General features: G+C 43.9%; 1 protein-coding gene across 4 annotated transcripts in view; it reads left to right on the forward strand.

The window, feature by feature from the left end:
- Positions 1-27,314, forward strand: part of RPTOR (regulatory associated protein of MTOR complex 1) — a 562,842-nt gene that overhangs the window by 30,078 nt on the left and 505,450 nt on the right. For all 4 annotated transcript variants that reach the window (XM_042455637.1, XM_042455638.1, XM_042455639.1 and 1 more), the window contains exon 2: positions 23,002-23,104. In XM_042455637.1, coding sequence (XP_042311571.1) covers positions 23,002-23,104 — 103 coding nt within the window. The remainder of the gene's footprint in view (positions 1-23,001; positions 23,105-27,314) is intronic.

Raw genomic sequence — 27,314 nt, forward strand, 5'->3', positions numbered from 1 at the left:
ACCGTTTCCAGGCCTTGACGGCGTCGCTCAGGCCTTGCATCTCCCACAGAAGGGGAGGGCCAGAGATGTTCAAGTCGCCCTGGGCCACATGGCATCGACGACGTTTGTCACACCTTGGTCAAGACTTCGCCTTCGACCACTGCAGTCCTGGTTCCTCTCGGTCTTTTCCCCGATGGAGGACCCCCCCGTCCAAGTGGCTCATGGTACCGAGACCTGTAGCTGCTTCCCTGAGTTGGTGGTTGGACTGCCGCAACGTGTGCACCGGGATGCCTTTCCATCAGCCTCAGTCCCAACTGACTCTGACAACAGATGCTTCCCTGGAGGGATGGGGCGCTCACCTGCTCGACCTGGTCGTCAAGGACAGGTGGTCTACCCAGGACAAGCTCCTCCACATCAACGCTCTGGAGATGCTGGCAGTGGGAAAGGCACTGAGGGCATTCGAATCCGCTGTCGCAGGCAAGGTGGTCCTCCTGAGGACGGACAACACCACTGTGATGTACTACATCAACAAACAAGGGGGCACCAGGTCCAGAACCCTGCTCGACCTCACTCTCCACATCTGGTACTGGTGCATCCAGAGACAGGTCCTCCTCCAGGCGATTCATCTTCCCGGAGAGGACAACGAGTTGGCAGATCGCCTCAGCAGATCTCCGTCGGTGTGCCACGAGTGGAGGCTCCATCCCGAGACGGTCAGCGACCTCTTCGACCGGTGGGGAACTCCCCGGATCGACCTCTTCGCGACCAGATGGAACAGCCACTGTCCTCAGTTCTGCTCCAGGAAGCGAATGGACGGATCCCTTGGAGACGCGTTCGCCTTCCTCTGGACGGAAGAGCTCCTCTACGCCTTCCCTCCGTTTCCTCTCATCATCAGGGTGGTGTCCAAGATGACATCGGACCGGTCGCATGCGATCCTGATCACCCCGTGGTGGCCAAGACAACCTTGGTTCATATCCCTTCTCCACCTCTCCAAGAGATGCTTCCTTCGCCTCGATCCCCGCCCGGACCTGTTATCGATCCAGGACGGACGGATTTTCCACCCGGACATCGACAACCTGCCGCTGGTAGCCTGGAGAATATAGCCCTGACCGCCCTGCCGGAGGCGGTGAGGACGGTGATCCTGGCTGCAAGGAAACCTTCCACCCAGCGGTCCTATGCCCTGAAATGGAGGAGGTTTAGCCTCTTCCTTGATCGAAAGGGCTTGTCTCCTGCTCAGGTGTCTACTCCAGTGGTGCTGGAGTTTTTGATGGCACTTCTGGATGAGGGGCTGTGCCTCGCATCCATTAAGTGCTACTTGTCTGCCATTTGTGCCAAGTACCAATTCGGGGGGAGGGCTTCCTTTTTCAGGGATCCTTTGGTGAAGGGGTTCCTTAAGGGATGTGCCAACTTGTATCCCCCTGTGTCGGTACCAGCGCCGGCTTGGAGCTTGGAGGCAGTACTGTCTGCCCTCCAATCCAAGCCCTTTGAACCGATGGCCACAGCGGACTTGAGACTATTGACTTGGAAAACTGCTTTTCTTGTGGCCATCACCTCTGCCCGCCGTGCGGGCGAACTCTGTGCTTTACGGAGGGACCAGCCCTTCCTGAGGTTTCACAAGGACAAGGTGGTCCTCCGGACAGACATTACTTTCTTGCCTAAGGTTGTGTCTGCCTTCCATATGTGTCAGGACATTGTATTGCCTACTCTCGCATCCAACCCGACTTCAGATGCGGAGCGAAGCCTACACTCTCTTGATGTCAGGAGAGTTCTGGCTTTATATTTGGACAGAACTGCTGCCTCTAGTCGCTCCGAAAGACTTTTCCAGTGCTACTCGGAGCCGAAGAAAGGATTGCCTGTATCTGCGCAGAGGTTCTCCAAATGGGTGGCCGGTACCATCCACCTCTGCTATGAACTGTTGGGCAAACCTCTCCTTGGCAGGGTTTGGTCCCATTCTACAAGGGCAATGTCAGCATCCTCGGCATTCCTGTCGGGGATTCCCTTGGAGGATGTCTGCAAGGCTGCTGTCTGGTCCCAACCTCTGACTTTTATTAAGCCTTATATGTTGGACACCAGAGCCATCCGAGACGCAGCTTTCGGGAGGGCTGTGTTGGTTTCAGGGTTGCATTGAATGCACTACTGATGGTTTGTGTTTCAGCATTTATGTACATAATGCCATTGTTTTACATTCTGTTGAATGTTGGTTTGCACAATTCAATGGGACTGGTCTTGCACGACCCCTTGTTCCCTTCTCAGGTTTTGCAAAGTATTGCTATGTTGAGTTTTGTGCTTGAACAAAAGACTGACTCTTTTATGGTTCAAGGTATTTATTGTTGTAATAAATATACCTTTGGTTCACCATAGCTTTGGTTTCAGGACACTCCCTCCGCCGCATACCTTAGCTTGTCAGTCTAAATCCATTTGTATGATTCGCAGAGACCACGAAGAAGAAGGACAGGTTGCTTACCTGTAACAGTATTTCTTCGAGTGGTCATCTGCGAATACATACAAATCCCACCCGTCCGTCCCCTCAGTGTCCTGCTCTTATTGGCTCTCTTCCATCGCCTGCTTGGCGGAAAAATTGCGGAACTGGGGAAAGAGCGGGAAGGCAGGGGCCTTATAACGGGTGGGCGGAGTTACCGCCAAAAAGTTTCTATATGTTGCAGAGTTAACTCTGCCCAGTGATTCCAGTAGGTTCCGAGCAGCACTGCGCAGGCGCAGTGAAACCCATTTGTATGTATTCGCAGATGACCACTCGAAGAAATACTGTTACAGGTAAGCAACCTGTCCTTCCCTCTCTTTGAGTGTTACTATAAGGCAGACCTGCACAAATTGATAGTAGGTAGAGTCCAAAATTAAAATAGGCTAAACTTGGCTCACTTTCCAAGTAAAAGTATAAATAATTAAACTACTTTGCAAATAAACCTAAAAGGGAAATTTCAATTAATGTCAATTAATTACACTTATTACATAAAATTGTATTTATCATGAAATCACATAAATATTAAAAAAATTACTTTGCTAAGCGATATAAGTTTTCATACATTTTTCAGGTTTTCTTACTGTTTACATTTAGTCCATGGGACATATTACACTTCTTGTCAGCAGTTTATGGTATTCTGGAATCATGTTTGAAATTGACGTTTTCAAAATATTTTCCAAGTGGAAGAAGCCCTTGCATTGTTGCTGCATAGCATAGCGAGCATTAGCTGCAGTGGCATGTGGCTGTACTCACTTTGTCTCTGTTCACTGTCAGTAACAATCAAAAACACAGTAAAAAGGTATGACTCTTGCTTCTCGCTTCTCTCAGACTAGAGACAGACTGACGATGATTGGTTGTCACAGGTCACATGACAAACAGGAGAGACTGCATAGTGGCAACCCATCCATCAAGTTACATGATGGGCACAATAGTGACTAGTGGAAGACTGGCTAAGCAGGGCATGGACAAAGCACTTGTTACATCTATACTTTATTTTACATCCTCTACCTTTTTTGCGGGCTGGCCGAAATTCTTTGGCGGGCTACAGCTAGCCCATGGGCTGTATGCTGTGCAGGCCTGCTGTAAGGGGTTTGAACACAACTGGCATTACTCCCACAATACTTATTCCCCTTAACATTGCTGTGATTTACCTCATCATAGCAGCCCGCACCATCATTAATGCAGTCCTTGTATGAGTTTGCAACTATAATTGGGAAAGACTGCTGTCAAGATTTAGCAAGCAGAAGTCTCCTGTACATGAAATGCAAGGCCAGCAACGAATTTCAGGTCATATCGGACTCCATCCCCATGCATCTCAGCAACGTTTGTTGGTCTGGACTAATGAACCCACTGAGAGGAGATTACCCCCACCAGTCTCTCCACGGGATTAGTCGCAGGATCAAGAAGGTTTGCAACATTGGATATGAAGGATGCATATTTTCTTATCACAGTCATTAGGCAGTTCCTTTGTCTAGCTGCAGGAAAAGGGGCCTGTTATTTTTGCATCTTTCCTTTTGCATTCTTCACTATCCCTTCGGTCTTTACAAAACGTGTGGTGATAATAGGTTTGGTAGCAAGGAGTTGTTGTATTCCCAGACATCGACAACTGGCTCCTTGTTGCCCATTTGCAAGACAGGCTACTTGATGACATCAGTCTCCCATCTTGTCTTCACAACTACTTGAGCCTTAGTGTCAACCTGGAAAAATTGTGTCAGCAACTGTCCCAGACAGCAAAATTTATCAGGGCCATTCTAGATTCTCAGGCTTCTACAGCTTTCCCCCAGAAGAACGATAATGGACTCTTCTCAAAGCCACTTTGAAATGTCAAGGCAAACATAGAGTGTGTGTGAAAACCATTTGAGGGCTTTTCAGATTCATGGCTTCCACAACATCAGTCACTCCAGTAGCAAGGCTCAGGATGCATCCACTGCAAGCTTGGTTTCTCTCCTGATTTGACCCCTTGAAAGACTCCCCTCACCTAGCTTCACTGTACTGAGGAGTGTTCATCAGTCCCTTAACAGTGGATCCACCCCAACAATATCTGGACCGTGATGCCTTTTCTTTCTATGCAACCTGAATAGCAGTTAAAACTGATATTACCATAGAAGGATGGGGAGCTCATACAGAAGGTCTGTCAGTGAAACTATGTTGGACAGCAGACCTGGGTATTGCTGATCAGAGCTAATATCTGAAATGGAATCTTGAATACTACTAGTTCTAGGTCCCAGTCTCTGTCATTTCTACCCATGGGAACATGAGAAGGCATAACAGAAAGTATGAGGTTTTCTATATCCTTGTTCCTCATACTCAGGTCTGTGAGGTGGTGAGAATGTTTTTTCCATTGGTACTTCACAAGAATTCCCAAAGGACTTGAAAGGCATATAGGAAATGGGAGAAATGGTTTTACAGTTGTCAGATGCTTTTGTGGACCAGATATGGACTAGTAGCATGTACTATTCCCTGCTTTTCTCAATAACTTGAATTAAGTGTATTCAGTGTGCATGTGGTACAAGAGATGAGGTAGTTAGTACAGAGTATAATACAAAGCTACAGACGTTAACCTTGTTTTAAAATCTGTATCCCTGGACACCCTCTTGCCATATCCAAATGTATGTGTGCCTATATACGTTATAGGTCTAAACATCTCTGAATGCTATATTCACATTTTTGTGTGTTATAATAGACTCAGACCTACTTTGCTGAGTAATAAAGGCTGTGAACTGAAGCATCTGACAACTGTAAAACCATTTCTCCCATTTCCTATATGCCTTTCAAGTCCTTTGGGAATTCTTGTGAAGTACCAATGGAAAGAATCACTTCAGCTTCTTCCTACATTCTAGAAAGCACCAGTTAATCCCTTGTTAACATAAAATAGGGGAATGTGGAACTTGCATAGCCTCTACGATGGTGATGTGTTTTTATCAATGGCTTGTTTTAGGAAGGAGCCCATGCCCTGTTTTGTGTTCTGCAGCAGGATCTTTGGATGGAAGAGGATACAGCAGAGACTGCAGAATTTTTATTTTGAAAACACTAGAGAGACTCCACACTCAGCCCCTTGCTCGTTCCTCTCAGAGTCTCTTTGCATATGCTCCAGTTTCTGGGTTTCTTTATAAATTATACATTTGTATGGCTCCAGCTTTGCTGATGATTTTTGCCTGCTGTTGTGAATCTTAATGAGCACCCCAGGGAAGTGGAGGTGCAAGTGGCTTATCTTTAGACAGGCATGGGAATGCAGAATACTACTTATGTAAATGTTTGTCAAAGGAGGTCTCCCATACATGGGATTTTAATAAATGTAATAATAGTAAATAATACTCCAGTAATGATGGCATTTCAAAAATCAATTTTGTGGTGCTCTGGAACCTTGGTGATAAGGTGTGATTAATCTTAGCTTTCATCCCCTCTCATAGATACATCAGAACGCATGTTTTTGATCAGATTTTTTTTCTTTTGCCATTAAATTGACTTCCCTAGGCAAGACAGGGGCATGAAGCCAGTTAGCAATTTCTGACTAGACACTGCAAATCTTTTAATAGCAAAGCACATTTTAATAACTTCTCATCTTTATAATTAAAGCAGTCAATGTCTGTAGTCCATGGCCTCTCCCCCCACCCCCCATGCATTGTGTCTCCAGCTACTCCTCTCACCTCTTTCCCTTACCTCTCCTCAGTTGGTTTATTATGTGAGGCCCCCCCCCCCCCGTTGAGGTTAATGTGAAAGGCTACAATAAAAAGCTCCAAGCCCTTCCTTGCTAGGCAAAGTGGTTTAGAAAAAGCATCTAATCTCTCCCCACCCTCTCTTTAACTCAATGGTCAGGCCCTGAAAGCCTCTCCAGCACTGATGATCAAATGACAGAGAAGGTTGTTTTGGAGGTAGAACATTACATTAATTTATCAGGGCATCTCAGCATTTCAAAAAGGCAGGTTTTGCTACAGAACTCTCCTCCAAAACTGCTCAAGGGGAGATGAGACCTAAGTGGCCTTTACAAATGGAACCTATTCTGAAGCAATAGACTGAACATGTGCTTGCCCATATGGTGGTGGCCATTTTGAATTAATAGAACAAGCATTACCTATGCTCTTTTCAGTTGCTGTGTTTTTTATGGATCAGAGTTTTACCCCAGGACTAAGCCACAATCACCTTCTCACATTTGATATGCTCCTCATCAGATGGAGTGCAACCTTTCCCTTATTTTAAAGGAACATGGGCTGCTTCAACATCAGATCTCTTGAAGGGAGTTCTGTTGCAGGAGCCTCCCAGGGAAGTCCTCACCATAGATGCCAGCCTCCTGAGGTGGGGGACTCATTTCAAGACCACTCGATTCAGGTAGTCTGGAACAGATCAGAACTCTCCCACAACATCAGTTGGCTAGAGTTACAGGCCATTAAACTAGCACTCTTCCAGTTTCAGCAGGTTCTTAAGGGGATGCACGTTCTTGTCTGGAAAGCCAAAGAAGCAGCCAAATATGATCTGTGACGAGACAAGTCAGTCTTCATTCTTTTTCCATATACAAGGAGGCTCTCCTGGTCAGAGGAGACCCTAACCTCTGTATCAGCCATACTGATCCAGGGCTCCCTGAACACAGAAGGAGATTTCCTTAGCAGGTACACACTGAAGGTCATCTGCAGAGCAATCTGTTCAGCTCAAACACAAACCACAAGCTCCCCAGCTACTTTGCCAGGTTTCATTCCCTCAGGTCAGAAGCCTAGGTCACCCTCCAAATGACAAGTCTCCTATATGTCTCCTCCCATACCTTTAATCTCCAGGATACTCAAGAAGAGAGAACCTCTATCAGGGGAGAGCATCAGTGTTTCTCATAGCACCTCATTGGCTTTGCAGACCTTGGTTTTACCATTTAGTGCCCTGGTGACCCAAGACCCGTTTCTCCTCCCAGTCAAGCCCAATCTTTCTCAGCCAAGGATCCATTCAACACCCAGATCCAGGTTGGTTGCTCCTAGTTGCCTGGAAACTAAAATGAGGTTGTATGCGAGGGCTAGTTATTAACGTAATGTAGTAAACATACTTTTAGCCAGGAGGAGTTCCACCTTTAGAATATGTGAGACCACCTGGAAGGCTTTTCTCAGATGGGCTCACAGGTCATTCAAATGTTAATATATGTTAATATGAGCCCTTGCCTCACCTGGTCTGCGCCTGGAATTAATTTGTTCCTGGATGTCTCCTCCTTCTTGGATAGAAAATTCTTTCAGTGTGCCAGTTTCTTCTTTTCTCGGGAAAGGTTACTTGAACCATCCATCTCCACATGTTTCTCACTAGTATCAGGTTTGTAGATCCTTACTAATCTGGATTTTGGCCTGACACTGCTTGTAGATTGATGACATTTATGTGATGATTATCCCCCATTCTGGAGAGATGACACAAAAACATAGTGAAATTATATTGATGATGAATGCAGGAGACCATGAGGCCTAGAAGGTGAGAAACAAAGTATATAGTTTCACAATAGGGATGGGAATTAGCAAGGCCATACTGGATACAAATAATCTTCAGCAGTTTTTGTGACTGCAGAGATAATGACTCCCTATAAGTACTTGACTTTAGCCCCCTTCCTTGATTGCTCACCTTTGGAATGGGCCACTAAGTTACATTAAATTCCTTCATTAAAATATTTATTATGCAAAATATTTGGAGGCATTTATTGTTAGATAGTAATAAAATTACCATAGGCTAGAAAAAATTAAAATCTTAATTTCCATTGTTGTTTGCTGTTAGCTGCCTTTAACTCGACCTCAGCTCTCTGATTGAGACGTCTTGAAGCTCTCCTTTCTTCTACCTCTGTGCTCAGGTCCTGTAGGCTCAGGCCTGTGGTCTCCCTATTGAGTCTGTCCATTTGGCATGTGATCTTCCTCTCTTTCTACTGCCCTCTACTTTCCCCAACACCATTGTCTTTTCTAATGAGTCATGCCTTCTTATGATGTGGCCAAAGTACGATAGCTTCCAGCAAAAGTTCTAGGACCCAATTGTTTGTCTCTTTGGCTGTCCATGGTATCTTCAGCACCACATCTCAAATGAATTAATTTTCTTCCTTTCTGCTTCCTTCACTGTCTGGCTTTCATATCTGTACAGGGTGATGGAGAATACAGTGGCTTGGATGATTCTAACTTTAGTGTTCAACTGTATATCTTTACTCTTTAGGATTTTGTCTAGTTCTTTCATCTACCCTTCCCATTCCTAATCTTCTGATTTCTTGGCTGCAGTCTCTATTCTGATCAGTGTTTGAGCCAATGTATGGGAGATCTTTAACTTTTTCAGTTTTCTCATTATCTAGGCTGAATTTATGTACATCCTTTGTGGTAATTGTTTTTGTTTTCTTTATGTTTGACATTAGGCCTTTGTGCTTTCTTCTTTGACTTTCTTTAGTGATTGTTTTAAGTTTGTGATGCTTTCCACTAGTAGTATGGCGTCATCTGCATTGTTGATATTGATGTTCCTTCCTCCTGTCTTCATTCCTCCTTCTTCTGTTTCTAAACTTGCTATAAATATATTTTCTGCATACAATTTGAACAGACAGGGTGATAAAATGCAGCCTTATCTGACCCCTTTGCAAATTATGAACCATTCTGTTTCTCTGTATTCTGTTCTCACAGTAGCCTCTTGCCCTAAGTACAGATTTCCCATCAGGACTATCAGATGTAGTGGCACTCCCATTTCTTTAAGAGCATTCCATAGGTTTGGTGGTTGGGAAGGAAGAAGTCCTTCCCCTTCATAACGTTACATTTATTATACATTTATTCTCAAACAGGAGAAGGACATAAGTCAAGAAGTGCACATCACCAGTGTTTGCCAGTTTAAAACACATCTGTTTGGGACTGGAAAAACATAGAATCATAGCATCTCTATAGAAGTACAAAAACAAAACTAATTTTTCAAAAATAAAAAGGGACACATTTCAGAATAATAATTCCGCATGAGAAATAGCTTGAAATAGATGCTGTGTTTACTATGCATACTGGGTAAGAAAGTGGGTTGAATTCACCATTATCTACACTGATCTTGTGATTATTCCTAGTTTTGAGAATTCAAAGCATTTGGAGAAGATTCAGGATTATCTCTAGCATTTAAACCTGCTAACAACAGAACTGCTCAGCTGAAGGTTTGATTATTTGAACACAAACTGATCTTTTAAAAAGCAACACTCTTCCATTCATCTTAGTTTCTCGTTACTTTTATGTACATATACATGCATCTATCAGCCTTTCTCCAAATATATCCTTTTCTCCACCAGTGGGGTGAGCACACTTCATTTTTCCAGATTACCTGAGCAAATGCTGGATGTGTGGCCACCCTGCTCTGTATAAAGAAACACACACTGTAGATTGAACTTTTTGCCCTAATTTTCTTCTGTACACTAATGTTTGCTATAATGATAAGCATTTCTGTAGTTTTCTTTAAAAATATGTTATAAATTAATTAAAATACTTAGTCTTTTAAAAGTGATATAACATCAGAATATTTTGCCCAGGAGATTCCATGTTTTGTTAGAATTTACTCTCTGCCCAAATATTGCCTTCAGTCTTGCTTATTTGCATATGTTGCATTGTGTATAGACTGACAGATTTGGAACTTCCCTCCAAGACTTTCACAAACATTGACACTTTTGATCTGTTATGTGGAAATTATTAATCTAGCATTATTAACTATTCTGTTTATCTTGGGGAATGAGTTATCTTAAAAGGTATGCCTTTTGGCCTGGGGCGATAAAAGCTATGAATTACCCAATAATCACTGCTGCTGCTCTTTTGAAAAGTTTAGATTTATAAAGAATCCTAAAGAGAGGAGTATTGACAGTAGTACTTGGCAGGAATTTTTAATTTACTCTGGTAGAAGGAAAATATGCTTTTAAATAATGGGTTGTAGTAACTGGTAGAGATCACACATTTTTACTGGATCTGTCATGTGTAAATATATATAGCAGGCAAACCTGCATATTCCAGATTACATTTTCATCAAATAGAGCATGAGTGAACAGTCCCAAAGCTTGGGAAAACTGATTGATTTGTTAACATTAATTCTCTAGAGTCCCTTCCCCAATATGGAAAAACTCTACAGATCATTAATTAGCTGTTTTAGTAGTTCATTGGAGGATGTAGTGGCCTTTTTTCTGTCAGCTGCAGTGAGACAGGAAGGCATCATAAGAAGGGTTAGGATTGAAGAAAAGGCATTACATGTGTGGAGCTGGCTTCTTGTTCTAGTTTGCCCTCTCTCTCATGGATTTTAGAAGCAAGAGAATTGAGAGAAATGTTGAGGAAATTGAATGGCATGTGTGGGAGTGATTTGTTTTCTCAGCCAGAGGACTTTGAGAAGTCATGGCCCTTTTAGGATATCAGGCTTTTTAGAGCTTGGGGCCTGTTTCCCCTTTTGATATTTTACACAGTAGTTAGTGGAGTGAGAAGGCATTGTGACTCGCTTCAATTCTTCAATTTTAACTGATTTTGTTTTCTAGTTTTGCATATTATTATCTGGGGTGAGGTGCAATGAATCTCATTGTATTCATGTAGTGTATTTTTTGTTCACACAATGCTGGGCGTTCGGATACTTAAGTGAAAAGTTTTTACAACCCCCTCTTTCTCCTCGCTTGGCTTCTCCTTCTCTCTCCATGCTTTCTACCTGCCCCTAATTCATATTACTTCACGTGTTTTGAGAATTCAGTGACTTTGGATTCAGTAATTCAGTAATTCCTTAGTATTGCTTAATATCACTCATTATAAATAAGGTGTTTCAAGGGTTAGTGTGTTGGTAGAGGGAAGAAATAAAAGAAGTGCAAATTTGTATGAAAACTTAATTGAACAGGCTGTAAAATGAGAACCCTTGCTTTAGGACAGTCTTTCCCAATCTGACAGTTTCCATTTACGTTGGATTCTATACATGTGGAATCTCATAGTTTAGTTTCTAGGCATTTTTTTTTTGGCAACGTAATTTATATAAGTGTTCAGTTCTGCTTAGTTTCCAATATAGAACTGTGTTATGTGTTTTTGGGCTATTTTCTGTGCCTGTGACTCAAGTAAGTGCCATATCTTGCACACCATGGACTGTGGTATCCATGGACCTTACATTATAATGAGCTCTTGATCAAGATGCCCTCAATGGATTCATCACTTGCCCTCTGTCCAAGCCCAGGCTGCTGATGAACTAGCAGAAACAGCATAGAGATAGAAGAAAAACAGTGGGATGGGGGCAGCTGTGGATATCACCTGAAAACCCACCATTGCATTCTGGGGCCTTGGCAAACACACAATGGTGCTAACCTTGCATGGAGATTATTACCTTACAGCTTACAGATTTATAGTAATAAATTTTGGCACACTGATAACTTGTGTTCCTGCATGTGTGTATGCATGTAGAATCATAGAATCATGTACACTACATAGAATCATGTACACCACACAGCATTTCTTTAGTTCTTATTAGTAGAAGTATGTTTAATGGTTTAGAAGTAGTCTTGTTTGGTGGCCAGGCAAATTGCTATTTACAAGCCAAATTTTGTTATATAAATATAAGGAAGCAAAAAGCCTGACCATGGGTATATCTTTACACTAGCTGCCAATTAGTTTCTGGGCACAGTACAAGGTGTTGGTAATCACATTTAAAGTCCTTCATGACTTAGGTCCAGCTTACTTAAAGGAACGTCTCCTTCCATACAATCCACCCCACACTCTCAGGTCTTCAGAGACAAATTTACTACAGCCACAGAAGACCAGGCATGCTATGGTCACCCAGAGGACCTTCTTATCAACCACTCCTAAACTTTGGAAGGACCTACCGGAAGAGATCTGTCACATGACATCTCTTGAGGCCTTTAAAAAAGCCATCAAGATGGATCTGTTCTGGCAGGCATCTGCAGACTAATACATGGGCCCTCTCCACTGTCCCACAACTGTGCCTCCTTGACTCTCCCTTAAATTGCCTCATTGTAATGGAGATTAAATTTTATTGTAATTTTTATTGGAATTTTAATAACTGATTTTTATGCTATTGTATTTTAATTGTGGGTTAGAGATTGTGTTATTATTTTACTATGTTTTATTCTTCATTGTAACCTGCCCCAATCCTCTGGGGAGAGGCGGCTATAATTATAATAATAATTATTATTATATGTGCATTTCATTGTGGTGTAGTGGTTTGAGTGCTGGACTAGGACTTTGGGAGACCAGGGTTCGAATTCCTGCTTGGCCATGGAAACCCACTGGGTGGCCTTGGGCAAGTTTCATTCTCTTGGCCTCAGAGGGAGGGAAGAACAAGTCCCCTCAGAAGAGATCTATTGGCAAGTAAACCCCATGATAAGGTTGCTATAAGTTGGAAATAACTTGAAGGCATACAGCAACAAACAGCAAAAAATTCCATTAATGACACACAGCAATTTTCCAGCCTGATGTGGACTGATCTATAAGAACTGCTTAAGATAGCTGCCGTCAGTCTCTGGCTGTATCGTTCAATTTAATCTTTCTTGTTTGGTTTTTATATAAAATTATGAAATGCTTTATTTCACCATCTTTTTGTTAGATTTTTACTGCTCAGAAGTGCTGTAATTCATCTCTGAGACTGTTACAGCATCAGGTAGTTTATCATCAGTCGCTTGAGGTTTCTTGTTCAGAGGCTGTGTTCAAAGGAAGGTGAAGTGCCTGGTTCAGGGACCTTCAGGCTCTGTCAGCACTTTCTGCTCCTATATTCTGTATTTTGGCTCATATTCCTTACAGCTTATTTGTTTTGTGCTGCATCTAATGACCATTTGCTTCTGGTTCCTCACCGTATATATTAGATTCTTCTTTGTGGTCTCTCTGAAGCACACAGAAGGGTTATTCTGTGCCTGCTCAGCATTTCTGGATCCTACTGGAATTGCTAGGGAAGACTTTTTGGCGGTAGCTCCGCCCACCCTCTATATAGGCAGGAGGTCTTCCTGCCCTTTCTCAGTTCCTTTTGTCCGCTGTGAGCAGCTTAGGAACTTCACTCAGGAATTGCTCCTTCCTTAGCTTTTGCTTTTGTCTACTGCATTTTCTCTGACTTCGTTTTGCCTTGATGACTCTTTTGGATTGTGATTTATACTTGGTTTTGGACTCTGACTAACGGTAACAATGCAGACTCCTTGACCCTTCTCTCTCTTCGTCCCTTGGCTTTGCTGAAAATGTCTGCGCACTCATTCAAAAAGTGCTCCGATTGTGGGCGCAACATCCCGGCACTCGATGGACACTCTTTGTGGCTCCTCTGCCTGGGCAAGGGCCACGTCCCCGCGTCCTGTCCTCATTGCATGGCCTTCACTCCACAGTCCAGAATGAACAGGGAGATGCACTTGAGATCCATGAGGCCTCCCTCTTCCTCCAGAGCCTATGCCAAGGCCACTGCCGCTAAGGGCAAGTTCTCATCTTTGGTTTCTGGGGTCCCTGCCAAGGCTAATGCTTCCGAGGGCACTACCCCCTTGTCTCCTCCAAGGGTCCCTGCCAAAGCTACCGCAGCCGAGGGCAAACCACATACGGATGTCTCTGGGTCCCAAAACCCAGACAATCCGAGGTCCACGGACCAGGATGTGGCTGGCCACCCATCCTCATTGAAGAGGAATAAGTCTTCTGAATCCTCCAAACCAGAGAAAAAGAAGCACAAGTCTCGGGACAAGTTCAAGGATTCATCCCATCATCCCACAAAAAAGCTTCATCTTTCTGCGACCTCCAACACTGACCACCGGTCCCACACCGACGTGCCACCCCAGCCAGCTGACACCGATCTGGCTTTGGTACCGTGTGCCCAAACAGCACCTTGCACCCAGATGTCTCCTGGTCCTGACTCTTGGGCCCGACCTGAGATGACCACCTTTCTGCATTCCCTCGCCGAGCCCTACCAACTCTCGGAGGGCGAAGAAGAAACTTCCCCTCTCACCCATGTGGTGATCCCAGATCGACTCTTCCAGACTTCAGAGGTTGTGGATTTCGAGGATGAACAAGACTACGACGCATCATCTGTCATTGCTGAACCCCCCAGATGGGATGTCATCTTTGACCAAATTACGGGCTCATACTACGGGCTCTTGATCCCTCTGAAGTGCATGGTGGCTGGTCCATCTCAACCTTCCAACTGGTTGAACCCACCTTGCCTCCACCAAGGTCAGCTGCTGGATCCATTCCTCGTTCCCGCCTCTCCTCCGTCTCCCGGGCATTACTATCCCGTCCCATGCAGTCAACCCCTGCTGTCTCCTTGCAAGTCTGCCCTTTGCTTCCGGTACCAATAGCCTCTCAGGCCCTCTCGGTCCGTACCAGGACCAGGTCACTCTCTACTGAATCCACAGACCACTCTGTCTTGGATTATACCCAACCTCTCCAGCCATGCTCCTTGGCGCTACTTGAGAGTCCCTCCTCGGACGACATCTTCTCATTTTCCGAGCAGATGATCCTTTGAACATTGAGGTCTGAGCAGATGATCCGGATGGGCAAAGCTTTGAACATTGAGGTCCTCCATGCAGACTCTCAAGCCCTCGACCTTATTGATGAAAGGGTTCGTGACAAGCTTCCAATTCCGACCTCTATCGCATTCCTGCCTTCCATGTCCAGAATTACAAAGAGTTTTTGGACCACTCTGTCTATGGCCCAGCCAACCACCAGAAAATTGGACAATCTCTACTGGATTTCAGCCTCGGAAGAGATCTGGCTTTTTGAACACCCTTGCCCTAACTCGGCAATCGTGGAAGCCTCCCAGGTTCGTTCGGCTCCAAAGATGGCTCTGACCGCAAATGACAAAGAGGGTCGCATGCTTGACTCCATGGCACGAAAGTCCTACACCTCTGCAGTCTTGGATCTCAAAATCCATACCTACTCAGTGTGTATGGCTGCCTACCAGCAGCATCTTTTCCCCTTTATGAAGACCTCCCTGAGGACAAAAGATGGACTGTCATGGCCATCCATGCGGAGGCCCATGCTTTGGCCTCACAGCAGATTTCAGCGGCCAGACACTCTGTTGACTGTGCCTCCTGACAACTTTCGAGCTCCTTGGCCGTCCGATGCCATGCCTGGCTAAGATCTTTGGATCTCACGCTTCAAGCCAAACAGGCTATTGAAGAGCTCCCCTTCGACGCCACGGGACTCTTTCATAAGAAGACTGATGAGAAATTGGATTTCAAAAACAAAATGAAGAATGCAGCCCGTAAATATGGTATGTCTTCTTCCTCCACTTCTTGTTCTCCTTTCTCCTTTTGGGATGGCAAAGACCCTCCTACCTCCACAACCAGGGTAGATCCAACAGACTACCAACAATAGTGCTTCCCTTCCCAACAACAAGGGAAATGCAACAAAAACAAAAGTACAAGCAGCCCTTCCTCAAGAAGGAAAACTCAGAGCAAGGCAAACGCCGCTTCTGATGTTCCCCAGTGCACTCCCTCCCGTCAACCCCCTTCGGGGATCGCTTGGCCCACTTCCATCACGCTTGGGCCTCCATAACATCTGACTCCTGGGTGCTCTCAATTTTCTGTAGGAGTTATGTCCTGGAGTTGCAATCCCCCCTCCAAGGGGTACCATCCTCGCCACCCTCTCAGACACCTTTCTCGACGAAATGCTCTCTCTGTTGCAAAAAGGAGCCATTGAGCCCGTCTCCCAGTCCCTTACCCGACTGCCTATTTTCCAGATATTTCATTGTCTCCAAGGCTACAGGTGGCCTCTGTCCAATCTTGGACTTGCATTTTTTGAACTCTTTCATGGCCTACAAACGTTTCTGTATGGTAACCTTGGCTTCCATCTTGCCTCTTCTACAGGAGTCAGACTGGTTTGCCAACTTGGACCTTCGGGATGCCTATTTCCACATCAGCATCTGAGAAGACCACTGGGACTTCCTTGCCTTCTCTGTTGGCCCTGACTGTTTTTGGTGCTGAGAGCTGCCCTTCGGATTCTCCTCCGCACCAAGGGTTTTCACAAAGTGCATGGCGGTTGTAGCCACATACCTCCGTCAACAAAACATCATCGTCTTCCCTTACTTGGACGATGGGTTGTTTGTGGCCCCATCCAGATGAATGCTCCTCTCCCATCTCGACTCGGCACTTGGGACTCATGGTCAACAAAGAGAAGTCCACCCTCTGCCCAGACCAGTAGGTGCGCTTCATAGGAGCCAACTTTGACTCAAAGACCAAAAGAGCATACCTCCCTCACGACAGGTTCCTCAATCTCAGGTCTGCAATCCGTCGTTGTCTTCTTTCCCGGCGCATCACTGCCTGAACAGCTCAGGTTGCCCTTGGCCATATGGCATCCACCACATATGTCATGCCCTGGGCCTGTCTCCGCATGAGTCCTTTCCAGTCCTGGCTCCTCTCAGTGCTTTTCACGACCCACGAAAGTGGCTCAATGTGCCAAAACCTATTGCCGCTCCCTCCGCTGGTGGCTTAATCCACACAATGTTTTGGTGGGCATCCCCTTCCTCCCACCATAGCCTCAGTCTTCACTGACCACCGATACCTCAAACACAGGCTGGGGAGCCCATCTCAACGACCTTTCTGTCCATGGCAGATGGTCCCCAAATGAGCGCCAAATACACATCAACGTGCTCGAGATGCTAGCAGTTCAAAAGGCACTCAAAGCCTTCGAACCCTCCTCCTCATGGACAACATAATTGTGATGTATTACATCAACAAGCAAGGCGGTACCAGGTTGACCACCCTTCTTGGCCTCACCTTTCAAATCTGCATCTGAGGCAGATCACCTTGTAAGCCATACACCTCCCTGGAGAGGAGAACGATCTGGCAGACAAACTGAGCAGAGCTCCAGACTCTTGTCACGAGTTGCCCTTCGCCTGTTTTCTCTGTGGGGAACCCCAGACATCGACCTTTTTGCCTTGCATCTCAACACTCAATGCTACCACTTCTGTTCCAGGATCCCTTCATCTTGGTTCCGAGGGGATGCCTTCCTCTTCCAGTGCTCCGGCAAAATGTTCTACATCTTTCCCCCATTTCCTCTCATCACCAGAGTGGTAGCCAAGCTACAAAAGGACAGATCAGATGTGATCCTGATCACCCCATGGTGGCCAAGACATCTGTGGCTTGCCCCGCTTCTTCACCTCTCCCAGAACCGCTTCCGGCCTCTGCCTCTCCATCCCCACTTCCTCATCCTCCACAACGGTCAGGTTTGCCACCCCGACGTGGACACTCTCCGTCTGGTGGCATGGAGGATCCTGCCCTGCCCAGGCTCTCGGTATCGGTCTGGGAAATCATTCTGGCTTCCTGAAAGCCTTCCACTCAGTGCTCCTATGCCTTCAGGTGGGAGAAATTTTTGGGCTTTCTGTCCTCAACGGGACTTACCTTTTCTGAGGTCGCTGTCTCTGTTGTTTTGGACTTCCTCCATTACCTCTCAGCATCTGGCCTCTCCATTTTGTCCTTGAAATGCTACCTCGCGGCCATCTGTGTGCACTTTCAATTTTCCAGCCTCCCATCCTTCTTCACTGACCCACTTGTGAAGAAATTTTTCAAAGACCTCGCCAACCTAAGACCGCCAGCAGTGATCCCTATCCCGACTTGGGACCTCCAGCTCGTCTTAGCAGCATTCACTACCTCACCCTTTGAATCTCTGGCTTCCTGTGACCACAGGCCCCTCACCTGGAAGAAAGCCTTTTTTGATAGCCATTACCTTGGCACGCTGTGCCAGTGAACTCTGTGCCCTCTGTACGGATTCCCCATACCTAAAATTTTTTAAGGACAAAGTCGTCCTCCGTCCAGACCTTTCCTTTCCACCAAAAGTTGTATCCGCTTTTTGTCTCAGCCAGGATATCATCCTGCCCACGCTAGCAACAAACCCGACCACCGACACCGAGCGCTGACTCTACTCCCTCGATGTCAGATGGGCGCTAGCATTCAACCTCTACAGGACTGCATTCTCTTGTCGTTCCCCCAGACTTTTCGTCTGCTATTCCAACCCCAAAATGGGGCTTCCAGTCACACCTCAACGTTTCTCCAAATGGGTGACTTCCACAATCCTTCTCTCTTACGAGATTTTTGGGAAGACTCTGCCTGCTCGAATTCGAGCCCACTCCACCAGGGCGGTGGCTTCATCTTCAGCCTTCCTCTCCGGAATTCCCTTGGAGGACATTTGCAAGGCTGCGGTGTGGTCACAACCTCTGACTTTTATCAAGCACTACAGACTTGATACCAGACACCAATGTGAAGCAGCCTTTGTCAGAGCTGTTCTCCTTTCTGGAATGCACTAAGGTTATTTGGCACCTGTTAAACATGACACTCACACTGTTTCTGGTTTAATAATTCTTTATTGCCAGGACACTCCCTCCTCCACAATGGGAGAAGCTTGCCAGTCTAACCCATTTGTGTGCATCGCAAAGACCACGAAGAAGAAGGACAGGTTGTTTACCTGTAACTGTAGTTCTTCAAGTGGTCATCTGCGAAGCCACACAAATCCAGCCCCTCCTCCCCTCTGTCGTGTCCTTCTCTCTTCCTTGTCTTATGGCGGACCTTTTTTGGAACTGAGAAAGGGCAGGAAGACCTCCTGCCTATATAGAGGGTGGGCGGAGCTACCACCAAAAAGTCTTCCCTAGCAATTCCAGTAGGATCCGGAAAAGCTGCACAGGCGCAGAATAACCCATTTGTGTGGATTCGCAGATGACCACTTGAAGAACTACAGTTACAGGTAAGCAACCTGTCTTTATGCTGAATTCACTGGGTAGTTTTTTGGATGTAGTTTGCTTGTCTCTCAGTATTATTAATTCAACTTTTTAAATAATGCCTTGGAGAGCTTGAATTATATTGATTTATACAGTTTTGGTATCCCAAATTTGCAGTGAACAGTCAAAATGGCATTGGGTAGGTAGACAGAGGCAACATGAGCCCAAGGGCAATATTGACTCTGCCACATACAACTGTTATAGCAGAGCGCCATGGTTAAGCTCAGTGATATACCTTGGGATTTGTAGCATATCCCAGTCTTTGCTTTTTCAGAGAAATTAGGTTGCATTTATGTTAAACTGATACTAAGGGGCTATACAGACCGGCGGCATGGAGCCGCCCCTTTTCTCCCCGCGTTGGGGCTGCAGCAACTGCACACTGTGGCCTCCGGAGGACACAAAAAGAAGCCGTGAAAAGCAGCTTCTTTTCTTCATCCTGGAAGGGGTGTCATAGGTGCGCCAGCACACCATGGTGTTGCTCCCTCCATGCTGCGCCATTTGGGTGCTGCGTCACAGTGGCGTCATCATGATGCATGCCGGCTTAGTGGGCACATGCCAAAATGGTGCCATGGGAGTGGTGTCACGGTGTCGAGCGTGCAGATGCTACATTGTGACTCTGCTTACAGGCCAGCACTTTTTGCCGGTCTATACAGGGCCTAAATTAATTTAAATGCACAGTAAAAAGTATTGTAGACAAGTCCTTAAGGCCCTTTGCTTGTTCAGCGTTGATGTAGAGGGCTCAGAGTCAGATTCCTTTCTTGATTAACATGTATGGTTATGCTCATCTCCTATCTGCAGTACATGCCCTATTGTTTTAAGAAATTGCTGCCACGGATTCATATGAAAACTTCTTTTGGTCCTTTTTATTTTTTGGCCACCTGAGTGGTCACTTAAGGCAAGGCTTACTATGTTGCATTATTGATTTGGGAATCTTGAATAATGTGTTTCCATTACTTTTTAATACAGGGACTCTGCCTAAACCAGGATGCTTGGCAGAGATCCATTAGCAATCAGTTTTCTGTGGAGAAGCAGCAAGAGCTTTAGAAACAAGTGCTTTAAGAATGTAAAACATACAGCACTGCAATGGGTCTTTGGAAGAAAGATGGGCTAAAGTAGATTTTCCTTAATGGTGAGACAGATGTGAAGATTAACACATGAATTCAAAGGTTTTTTCCCCCTTTAGTAGCCTCAGAGGGAGGCAAAGGGAAACCCTCTCTATACAAATCTTGCCAAGTTACAGGTTTTGTGATAAGTCCTTCTTAGGGTCGCCATAAGTCAGAAACAACTTGAAGGCACACAGTCATCACAACAAAGTTTCTCAGTATGTGTAGAAATAAGAATTGTTCAGCAACTTACCTTGTTCTCTATTACAAGTTAAATTGTTTGTTTGTTTATTTGTAAGACAAATAAAGCACCAGATCCAGTCTGATCTTGAAAGCTAAGTGCGCGCGCGCACACACACACACACACACACACACAGAGAGAGAGAGAGAGAGAGAGAAGCACCTCTACTGAGTTATTAGAAGAAACTTAATTTGACATTTCCCAATACAGTACCTGTTAGTTTCCTGCAACATGTAGAAGTAGGCTATAGTGCAAACATAGCCATTTTATTATTATTTATTTAGAACAATTTTATGCCACACTTTCCTGAACTTTTGATGTTTCAGACTTTTCAAATGTTGTTCACCTACAACTAGAGACATTATGAGAATGCATTCAATTGATACAAAAGGTTAGCCCCACTTTCAGTAAATATGTCTAATTTTATTCATTTATTAAATATACTTTATGTTGCTTTTAAGAGCAAAGGTTGTCAAGGCATCTTATATAATACATTGGTAACATTAATAACAAAACACCAACAATAACAAGACAACCAGTCCAGACAGAATGAAAATCTACAGTTCCAACAAAAAACCAAGAGTAGCCCAATAAAACACAATAAAAAAGACCAAAGAAAACAGATATCTCTTTAGAGTATAATAAATATATTGCTATAGATTTAGTACAAAAAATGAGTTCGGTTCTTGGCTTTATATACTCACAGCAATAATTACAGTAGAAATATTTTGTTATTATTTGTGGTGCAAATACAGGCCATGTTAGAGACTCGGTTAAATTCAAAGCTAGAAATGGCCTACGAGAAGAAAATCAGGCTTTTAGAAAACCTAATGCAAAAATGAAATAAAAGAATAAATAATTTTTTTTAAAATGACAATATTTCGCTGATAAAATTGCTTGAATCAACTTCTCAATTTGATGCTATTTAATGGATACAAGCCCCCCAAAAGTAATGTTGCCCCCTGCTTCTCCAGTGATAATGCATACTTTCCAATGTGTACAGCCCCAAGGGCCTCTGGTGCGAACTCCCCGAGTCCATATTGAATAATTAACAGCCAGTTTCCAATTTTCAGTTTTTGGTCAAATTACTATAGTGTGTGGTACTCTCCCAGCTTGAGGGGGTTCAGGATGATACAGATCTATATTCATTTCAGTGGATCTAATAACAGGCCTTGTTGTGGTATGGAAACAGTATTAGTCATATTGGTGACCTGTGTAGGGGAACTGTACAGGGGAATCATGTCTCTGTTGGTTCTGTTAGATGGCTTTTGATACCATTGACCATGGTATCCTTCTGGGCTGCCTCTGTGTAATGGGAAGCATTGTTTCACAGTGGCTCTGTTCTTACCTGGAAGAACAGAGGGGTTAATTTTCAACTCCTCAGTTCTTTGGCATTTGGACTATGGAGTCCTTTAAGGTTCTGTTCTGCCCCTTTGCTGGTTAACATATGCAGGAAACCACTGGGAGAGGTTTTCTGGAATTCTAGCCTCTAGCACTGATGTCTCCTTTCCATCTAAATCTGAGGAAGTTATTTCAGTTCTAAACCAGTGTTTGCTGTCAGAAATGTACTAGATAAAGGCGATCAAATGGAAATTTAATCAAGACAAGATATAGGGGCTCCAAGCAAGTCGGAAGGTAACAAGTTGAAAGCAAGTTAAAAGCACACAACTCCCTTGTTACAGCTCCATTGGCTACAATTCTGTTTCCAGCACAATTCAGAGTTCTACATATGATCTAGGTCCGTGATGGTGAACCTATGGTGTCCTGGAGGGTGGAAGCCCCGCCTCCAGCACGCAGCCCCATCCTGGGGGGGGGGAGCAGAAACAGTGTCCCCGGCACACGAATCTGAAAAGGTTCACCATCACTGATCTAGGTATTATTCTAAAACGCAGCTGCATATATCTTGTACTGACAGAAATAAATCTTTTTGTGCAGTTGACAAAGTAGGCTTGGTGTAGTGGTTTGAGTGTAAGACTAGACTGTCTCCATTCATGTTCTCCTTATGTTGGCAGGTTAATTTTTTTTAAAATTTAAATTAACATAGGGTGTTGGGAACTGATTGAGTATAAGCAGTGGGCTTTTAGTAATGTGTATTATTTACCATTTTAATTGATATGTTTAAGTTGATTTTAATTCTATAGCTAATTTGCTTAATGACATTTTAACTATATTTTTATATGTTTTAACTATATATATTTGTGTGTGTGTCTTAATTTTTGTAAACTGCTTTGTGTCTCAGTTATGAACGTAAGGTGGGACATAAATGAAAAACAACAGTTGCATCAAAAAGAAAGCAGTTATGAGAGTTCTTGCTTAGGAGAGGAATTGGCAGCCAAAATGTTTCATGTTAGTAGCTTCTGTGGGATATGCGGTCTGCTAATAACTTCAAATATTCTATCAGTGAGATTGCCTTCATTATCAGCCTAGAACAAAATTGCAATTGAGCAAATAATAGCTGATATTTATAGACACAGACACAAGTCTTCAGCTTAGTTGTTATATACAATTGTTATAATAGAAATTGCTGACCATAAGCCTTTTTTTTTCTTTTCTAGATGAAGACTGTTAGTGTTGCCTTAGTATTGTGCCTAAATGTTGGTGTGGACCCTCCCGATGTGGTGAAGACAACACCATGTGCCCGTCTTGAATGCTGGATAGGTGAGCCCCTTTGAATATTAGTATTTATTTAGGCATTTCACCTGAACAGTTTTGAGACTTTGGATATAGATAACAGTATTCTAAGTAGAAATTTTGTATTAAAATGCAGATTAAAGCAGTTTGAAGTATTAAAATGTCACACCTCCCACTTTTTGATGCAGCCTTAATTTTAAGCCTCTGAAATGTTGTCCTTGTATATATGAGCGTATTGTGTTTCTGAAAGAGATTAGGCCCTCAGAGTCAGGCGAATTCTACAATTATGAAATTTTCTTCCTTGTAAAGTGGATGGGAAGAACGCTTCTCTTTTTGTTCCTTTCTTGTGTGTGTGTGTGTGTGTGTGTGTGTGTGAGGGAGAGAGAGAGAATGTGCCTTCAAGTCGCCTGTTGACTTATGGTGACCCTATAAATATCATAGGGTTTTCTTAGACAAGGAATACTCAGAGGTGGTTTTGCCAGTTCCTTCTTCTGAAATACAGCCTACAGCACCTGATATTTGTTGGTGGGCTCCTAAGATTAGCTTCCAAGATTAGATAGAATCTGTTGCCTTCATGTTACATAGGACTAACATAGTGTAAACTCCACAGAGCAACTTTCTAATCAACCCAACCATATGATCAGAGAGGAGCATGAGCCTTCTGCCTTGGACCCAGCCACATTAATCAACACCCTCTTAATTGATCTTGTGGGTTACAGAAAGGGTGGTCTTATACTCATGTCAACCCAATGCATTTTGTGGGACACTCTGAAAATTCTTACTTCACACTTCCCCAACCTGCTGCCCTCTATATATATATTGAATATAACTACAGTGGTACCTCGGGATACGAATTACCCAGGTTACGAAATTTTCGGGATACGAAAAAATGCAATAGAAAATAATTGCTCCGGGTTACGAATGTTTTTTCGGGATACGAAAAAACTTCGGCGCTATTTTAAATGGAGCCGCAGCAGAGCCGCGGCTTTTTCCCCATTAGCGCCTATGGCATTTCGGCTTACGAAGGCTTTTCGGGTTACGAAAGCGGCCGCGGAACGAATTAATTTCGTAACCCGAGGCACCACTGTACTGTCATCCTCTATTCTCATCCAAGCCTAGAGTGATGGCAGCCGTAGTTCAGCAGCCTGGAGGGAGCATGAGCTTGGAAATATTATTTTATTTTATTTCTGCTGAAAATTGTATATTATTTCTTGTGCATCATAGTGCATACATTGTGCATTTTCTTGGCTTTAGCTGATATAAATACAGGGTGGCATTTGCCATGATTTAATCTGTATAAACCTAACTATTTTGAGTTGAAACAGTCTGCTGAAAAAGAGGACAGATCTTGGGATTTTTCTTCTTCTTTTTTACTGTATGACAAATACATTCCCTGTAATTTTTGTTGGTGATTCTTTTCTGCTCTGAAGCAATATAGACTTCAGGTGATTTTGTTTGGCAATGATTTACTGTTCAACAAATAATCCTACTAGAAGTCTTTACTTTACTTTTGTTTAAAATACTGGTAGCCTCACAAAAGAGACATTTAGGCCCCAGTAAATATTGCACTTACCTTTTAGTTGTGTTGGGATCGTGTGCTTCTTGAAGCCAGAGGCTATGCTGAGTAGGATCTACCATGTTAAACAGACTTTTGCTGAGGAGCCAGGCTAAACTGGCCAAACATTGGGCAGCAGCAGTTGTGGAGTATATGTGGGATGGTGGTGACACTGGCAGAAGATTTCTCAGAGACAACAGCAGTGGCACCATAGACAAAACTTGTTACTCTATACAGAAGGGGGCACAGTAAACTCTTTTTGAATGCATTTTACCATAAAAACACTATGACGAGATAGTCCAAAATGAAACAGGAGATAGTGCCAGGAGATGAGACTCCCAGGTTAGATGGCACTCAGTAAGCTACTGGAGTAGATTAGAGGACAGGTGTGAGTAGCTGTGTGACCAATGAAACAAATGGAATCAAGCTGAAAAGACATTCAGCTATTGACATTCTCAGAAGTGAAAGCAAAGTCTGAAGCTGCACAACACATATTATAGGGACAAGGAATGTGAGAAGCATGAATCAGGGTATGTTAGACATTGTAAACAAGAATTGGAGAATATAAACATTGCAATAATTGGAGTGAGCAAGCTAAATGGACAGGAATGGGACATACTGAGTCTGATAATTATATAGTGTTCTACTCAGGAAATCAAAATCTAAGAAAAAATGGGGTGGCATTAAAAGTGAGGAGAAAGGTAGCAAAAGCAGTCAAAAGATATAATGCAGACTTTGACTGACTAAGATCAATAAGACTTTGGGGAAAACTCATAAATATAATGATAATCCAAGTTTCTGCTCCCAACTATGGAGGCAGAAGAAGAAGAAATTGAAAGATTCTGTGCTGGAGTCCAGGAGGAAATTGATCACAATCAAAACAGGACTTGTTAATCATAGGTGATTTGAATGCAAAAGTAGGAAACAGAACAGAAGCAAAGTTTGTAGGAAAAATTGGCCTAGAATCAAGAAATGAAGCTGGAGAGTGACAGACTGAATTTTGCAAGGCCAACAGTTTCTTCATCAGAAACATTCCTCAAGCAGCCACAGAGAGAACTGTATACATGGCCAATACGCAAAAGATTCAACCATTCACAGCTTAAATATCTGTGTGTGTGTGTGTGTGTGTGTGTGTGTGTGTGTATTCCAAAAAGCAAACCTTGATTTTGCCATTTATATAAGGGACACCATTTTACTATGCCATTGTATTTAATGGGACTTGAGCATCCACAGATCTTGCTATCCTGGAGGCAAACCCCAACAGATACTAAAAGCTCACTCAGCAAATAGATTACATAGGCCTGGTACAGACAGGCAAGAAGTAGCGTGGTAGCACCAAGTCTAGCAACTGCACAGTCTGGAAACCTACAATATGCCGCTGCCATCATCATGGCAGCTTTCCGTCCACACGGGGGCCACCATGATGACATGTGATGAGCAGCATCCTCACATCGTGCAGAGGAAGCGGCGTTGCAGCCCTTATGATGCCACAAAGAAGCACTGCATGGCCGTGCCAACGATCCAGAGGAGAAAGGGGCTGCCCCTTTCTCCTCTGTAGGGTTGGGGTGCCGGGCAGCATGAAGCCACAAGGGCACCCCCTTTCTGGGCCAAAGGGAAGCGGCATTTTGCTGCTTCTCTTTGGTCTGGAAAAATGCCTGATTAGGGCCACAGGGCTGCAGGTGTGGCCCCAATCCAGCACTTCCAGGGGCAACATAAATCCGCCCCTTACTGGGCTGTCTGTACAGCCCCATAATTACATAATCAGAAGCAGAAGATGGAGAAACTCTATTCTCTCTGCAAAACCAAGACCTGGAGCAGATTTTGGCACAGACTATGACCTGCTAATGACAATAATTATAGTAAAACTAAAGAACATTAAACTAACCACCATGCCAAAATAAACCTGAAGAACATTTTTAGGAAATTTCAAGATAATGTTTTAAAAAAATGATTTGCAGTATTAAACTCAATTGACCAGGAGACAGAAGAACTCTTGACTGAAGTCAAGGATGTTCCCAGGGAGAAATGCAAAAAGACACCATTTGCAGCCAAAAAGAAATAGGATCCTCAGTGGAAGACAGTTAAAACTGTAGTGCTAGGGATCATATTGCAAACATTCTTTAGATATTGGAATACACAAAAGAATTTCAGAAGAAAATCAGCATGTCTTTTACATATTATAGCAAAGCCACTGTTTGCGTTGCTCACACGAAACTATGGATCTCTCTTAAAGAAATGGATGACCACATTCAGTTCTCCTGATATGTAACTAGTACAGTGCTCCCTCGGGTTACAAAATTAATTCGTTCCGCGGCCGCTTTCGTAACCCGAAAAGCCTTCGCAAGCCGAAAACCCATAGGCGCTAATGGGGAAAAGCCGCGTTTCGTGCGAAAAAGCGCCGAAAAGCACCAAAAATTTTTTTCGTAACCCGGATATGCAGATGACATCATACTACTAGCAAAAGATAGCAAAGACTTAGAATGATAACAGAAGAAAAATCAGAATGAAAGTGCAAAAGCATGTTGACAGTTGAACATCAAGAAAACAGAAATAATGACCACAAACTATTTACATAACTTTGAAGTAGACAAGGAAGACATTGAAATTGTTAAAAAAAATTCATACCTTGGTTCAGCCAATCAGAATGGAGACTGCTATCAAGAAATCTGAAGAAGACTAGGA

The sequence above is a fragment of the Sceloporus undulatus genome, chromosome 2, assembly GCF_019175285.1.
Source record: "Sceloporus undulatus isolate JIND9_A2432 ecotype Alabama chromosome 2, SceUnd_v1.1, whole genome shotgun sequence".
NCBI lineage: Eukaryota > Metazoa > Chordata > Lepidosauria > Squamata > Phrynosomatidae > Sceloporus > Sceloporus undulatus.